The sequence below is a fragment of the Nicotiana attenuata genome, unplaced genomic scaffold (genome assembly GCF_001879085.1).
Source record: "Nicotiana attenuata strain UT unplaced genomic scaffold, NIATTr2, whole genome shotgun sequence".
NCBI lineage: Eukaryota > Viridiplantae > Streptophyta > Magnoliopsida > Solanales > Solanaceae > Nicotiana > Nicotiana attenuata.
In genome coordinates this window covers 70,923-76,663 of record NW_017672019.1, presented here as the reverse complement: position 1 = coordinate 76,663, position 5,741 = coordinate 70,923, and the positions used below count along the sequence as shown (strand labels likewise).

At 37.2% G+C, this 5,741-nt stretch overlaps 1 protein-coding gene across 1 annotated transcript; it reads left to right on the top strand.

The window, feature by feature from the left end:
• Positions 1-716: 716 nt before the first annotated feature.
• LOC109211368 lies at positions 717-2,659 on the top strand. Its single transcript, XM_019374899.1, has one exon. It carries the CDS (start codon positions 940-942, stop codon positions 2,425-2,427), a length of 1,488 nt encoding a protein of 495 aa, XP_019230444.1. The 5' UTR covers positions 717-939; the 3' UTR covers positions 2,428-2,659.
• The last annotated feature ends 3,082 nt before the right edge of the window (positions 2,660-5,741 follow it).

Sequence of the window (5,741 nt, the reverse complement as noted above, 5' to 3'; positions counted from 1 at the left end):
AACAAATTAAAGGATATAATAGACAACTCATATTCACGATGTGAAATTAACTAAATTACATAAATGAGTAAATACTAGCTGAAAAATTAGTTTTTTTTAGATAAAAACATTACATGGAAGTTAAAAACTTAACAGTATAATGAATTATATTCTTCAACTTAACAGTATAATGCTGTATAAAAATAAAATGGTGTCAAATGTCAAATTTAATTTCATTTTTTAATTACTCCCTTCTAACTTCTAAGCTTCCGTTTGGCCATAAAATTTGGGAGTTTTTTTTCCAAATTTTTGTTTGTTTATATTTTTTGGCAGATTTTGAAAACAATATCTTCAAATCTTAAAAACAGCTCTAGAAAAGTTTTTGAAATTTTTAAAATTTTTTACTCACAAAACTTCAAATTCTTTTCTAATAAAATGAATGTTCAAATGCAATTTCAACTTTCAAAACCATTTTTCACTATCTTCAAAAACTCATGTTTTTAAAGTATCAACTATCAACCAAATCTATGTCCACACGCTAGCTAAATAACTTCAAATATTCTTTTCTATTTTAATTTTGAATTAACATTATGAGATACTTACTAAGTCGTTAATAAAAATGTGTTATTGAGATTGAATGAGTAGAAAATAACCGGTAAACACAATAAAATTAGATAATTTACATTTAATGAAATGGTTGCTTACGTTTAATAATTTACTTGGCGTAAATTTCTACTCAATCGCACCAAGTTGCACAGAGTTTCCATAAAGTCACGGGTGAGAATAAAAAACCCTCTCCTAAGGCAAGTTAAAATCCCCAATCTTCTTCAACGCCTCCTCCATTTTCAGAGTCTCAAAATCAAATGGACTGATTCACTTATCAAGACCCCCCCAAAACAGTTGCACTCACTTATTATTGCCAACTCCCAAAAAATTCTCCCTCTCCGCTAAATTGCGCCGATGGAGAACTACTCCTACACCTCTTACCCTGAATCCGGCGATTCCTCTCCCCGTTCCCGTGAAATCGATTTCGATAACACTGCCTCATGGGAAGATCCAAATCAAATCCCTAATTACAAGGTCAAATTCATGTGCAGCTATGGCGGTAAAATTCACCCTAGGCCTCATGATAATCAGCTTGCTTACATCGGCGGCGAAACCAAAATACTCTCCGTTGATCGGAATACTAAGTTTCCTCTGATTATTTCTAAGCTTGCTGCTATTTGTGATTCTGATACTGTGTCGTTTAAGTATCAGCTTCCAGGTGAGGACCTTGATGCTTTGATTTCAGTTACTAATGATGATGATCTCGAACACATGATGCATGAGTATGATCGTCTTTATAGAGCTTCACCTAAACCAGCTAGGTTGAGGTTGTTTCTATTTCCGGCGAATCCGCCGTCGAGCGTCGGAAGTGGAGTGCCTCAGAGTCGGAGTTTTGGTTCTGAGGATTCGAAATCGGAGAAGGAGAGGTTTGTTGATGCGTTGAATTCCGGCCCGATTCATGCGTCTCCGGCGGCGGGAGCTGTTGCATCGCCGGCTGGAAGCGCGGATTTTCTGTTTGGTTCGGAGAAAGGAATGGTACCGCCACATGTGAAGTTGAGAGATCCGAACGTTGAGCAAGTTGTTAAGGAACCGGAGATTCCGGTTCATGTTGTGGATGATAGGATGATCGGGACTGATCCGATCCAGAAACACATTCAGGATCTGCAGAGGTTACATCTGGAAGAGCAACAAAATATGTATCGTCGGAAAAGCGACGATAATCTGGCAGCGGCTTTCGCCGGAGGTCATGACTATTATGTTCAAAAGGTACCGGAGAAAATAGCTCCTGCAGCAACCGTGCCAGGAACAGTACCTGCACAGGTAGGATATTGGCAGGAAAAGCAAGTCCCTGGAGGAGTACATCCGGCGAACAGTCTCGGTACGGAACAGCCGGTTTACATGATTCAAGCACCCGCTGGAGCATATCACCCGCACCAGCACCAGCACCAGCACCCGCAATTTGTGAGGCCAATGGCTGGACCGCCGGGTCAAGGTTACTACGCCGTTCAGAGGATGCCACAGCAGGAGCCTTATAGGGATCATCAGCCCGTTTACAATGTAATGCCTAGTGTACCACAAGCGGTGCCGACAGTACCAGCAACTCTGCCATCTCAGGGAGGACCTAAAGTTGCTGGATATTCCGAAGGATATGGGATGGTGAGACCAGCAACTACAATGGGAGTTGGAGTAGCAGATGCAGGGGGGTACACGCAGATGGCGTACGACGGCGGAGTAGGGAGACAGATGTACTATCCTCCACAAGGTGGCGTCATGGCTCCACCACCACAACAACAACCTCAGTACCAAGTAATGCCGCCGCAAGCCGTGGTAAGCTCCGATATGAGAACTCAAGAAGCTGCTAAGGTCGTTCTTCCTGTCAAGACTACGCAAGCATCAGTGTAATTCTTGAAGCTGTTCAATTAAGGTATATGAATATCTTGAACTTTCATATGAAACTTAGTAGCAAACTAATAAAATAAAAGTAGTAGGATATGAGTTTATAATATTACCTCTTATTTCTGTTCGTCTTGAGAAGATTATGTGCCATGTTGTGTAAATTTTGAGTGGAAAATGAGTTTCATTATTGCTATGCTTTCGTTGCATTTATTTCTATATTAATTATATGTTCCTTTATTACGACACATTTGGTGATTTTTTTATCCGGATTTTTCTGTATTTCCAAATTTTCACTTAAAGAAGGCACAGATGGATTTACCTTTCCCCAGAGTGAGCTTTATAGTATAAAGTTCGTATTCCGTAAGCAAAAAAGGTGACATTTTCGTGAAGGTAACCTTTTTCACTTTGTTACCTGTTTGTCTATCCGTTATGATTCCAATAGTGCTCCCGTGCCTTCTGCGGCTGCATACTAAGGTTATGGATAGAAAAGATTTGGTATAAAGAGAGGGATAAAAAAAAGAAGAAAATGACAAAGCAAACCCTTTATTTTCTCTTTTGTTCTAGATATGTGCAATATTCCCATATTGGATCGACCTATTAGGAATTAATTTCACTTGGAGTAACTTGGTGTGGTTTAACGTACTTCCGTATGCATTGATGTAATTGTAACATGAACGTGATAATCAAATAATCGCACACATCCATACCAAATACTCCATGTTTTAAGTACCATTGCAGTCTATTAATGGTATGGCGGAAGTTTTAGGTGTACACTAAGAGGTCGTTTGGTAGCTGGTTAGAAGAAAGGTTATTCATGTATAAGGGGTAACATAACTTATGCCATGTTTGGTAGGCAATAGTTATTTTGTATAAAATTCTGCATAACTAATACCATGTTTGGTTGACATTTTTCAATTATGCATAAATAATACATGTATAAGTTATGAGTCAATCTGTGTATTATTTTATGCGGGGTAGAAGATGGAATAACTAATACATGTATTACTAATATATGGATAAAATACTGAAATGACAAATTTATCCCTATCACTTTACACATAAGGCTTCCTTATTTCTCTGCCAACCCGTCAACAGGTTTTACTTGCTTTCACTTGCCAACTATATACCTTGTCTTCTCTCATTTTTAAAGAACAAACTAGCAAAAGCAAACTGGAGAAGCCACTAGAAAATAGAAATACCAAAACTAAGAAGTGAAAATCAAATATGTCTAAACTTCACATAGTTCAGTAGTATGACGAAGAAGTGAAAGTAACACCCAAAGTTCCTAACTAAATTGTTTCCTACATAAATGGAAAGAGAGAAAAAACAATGCAAAAGAAGGTCAGGGGTATAGTTGTAAACAAGCATTTTACTTTAAAATTTATATAATGTATATCAATTTCTAATACAACAAACCAAACATTCAAAAAAATAATCTCTGCATAACTAATACCTGCATAACTAATCCCTACATTACTTATCCCAGCATAACTCTAACCGGCAACCAAACGACCCCTAAGTTCTTTGGCCCCTTCCCCTTCTCCTTTTTCCCGAAGTTAAATAAAAATTTTAAAAATATATATATCTATATGTAATCAAGTACCCGAGTCCAGACAACATCGCTCGAATAATTCAATGTTGAACTCGGTCTAACTTTGACTCTTTTTTGATAGAAAAGCTAAGAGTTTTGCTTTTTTGTCTCAATTAATTCCAACCTAGGAACTCAGCCCATTTCAAAGATTAGGTAGGTTGGAAGAATGGCATGGGTGAAATTAACTCTTCAGTTAGTTGATTTCGATTGCATAGTTTCCTTTTCTTCTCAAACATCATCATTTACAAAATTCGTGAATTTACCTTTTTCAAGCCTAAGAAAAGTTTAACTGTTGCTCTTGTGGCGTAGTGCAAGGTACGTTAAATGTCTTCGCTCAAGTTGTTTGATGCTTTGTCGCAAGTTCTATTGCACATTTTGTTTTTTCTCTCGTGTGAGAGTGTTCCTAAGAGAAGAGAAAGAATAAAAGGAGAAGGAATTTGGTGAAATTTGAATAAATAATGCATAGAAACACGAATTATAATGAATAGTTTGCAGTCTATATCTTATCTAAGTTACAGAGAGGAAGATTGCTCTCACGAACAACATAGAAGAGCAATTCACTTTTCTCAAGAATCATATTATGTGTTTTTCTCCTTTTTTTCATTTACTACTAGTATATTATGTACGTATATAACAAGTTAAATATGTTTATTTATTTATTACTGGACATAATCGGGGTTGACCCACATGAGTAACTCGATTCTGTTTTACCTTCATGTTATAACTCCAATTCCTTGTTACCCTTTCCTTTACTTCCCAAACTATGACAAAACAGTTCTTGAATAGTCTGAAAGACTGAAAGTATACCAAAAAATAGTTGGACAACAACGACAGACAATACACTTTCATTGCTCTCACAGGACAAACAACTCAATTCAAAATAGAAACTCTCACGCGGATTTTTATTAGAAAAGGTTTGAAAGGTGGCCACTTGCATTTTAATTACTCTATACCAAAAAGCAAAACATCTCAAGATATCCCCTATATTGAGAAGTGAGAAATACCGTAAAGTGCATATTTAATTTAATTTAAAGAAAAGACAAATATCTAGATGCAAAAGCAAGAGATATTTGGTTCCCCCGCTATTTTTAAATTCCAATTAAAATATGTTTCCTAATTTAAGCTGCATTTGGTTAAGATAATTAACATTGTTTGCTAAAAAGTTATCACATATCTTATAAGTATAAAACAATATAAATAAATCACGGGAAAATCATAGCAAATTGTAATAATCCATTGGACCAAGCGAAGAACATGAAAATAAGTACTCAAGGTTAGGGGGAGAAACATTAAAAGCCTTTATTGATAATATTGGTTTGGTCTGCCTCTCTATGAAGAGGTTCAGAGCCATACAATGGTGTTTTCACTTCCCATAAGATGGGTATGTTTTTCTCTTCTCTCTCTCTCTCTCTCTTATCAATAGTGGTGAAGAAGCAGCCCCCTTTCTAGGGCTTCCACTCTTAGTATTTATAGATGTGAGCTTCGTGAGCTGGCAATAAATGGCCGTGGCCACGCTGAGGTTCCGTCCCCATGGGGGAATGAATGGGCCGTGCCCTTGTAGATTAAATCGGACAAGAGTCGAATCCTGTTATGAATAAGTGACCATACCACTTATTAATTATGGATTAGCTCAAGACGAGATTAACTCCGTTAATTACCGTGAGATCGGATTCTGACCCATACAGTTAGTCCCTCCGCTTATTGAGGTCGTGTTTCGGCCGAGCTCGAT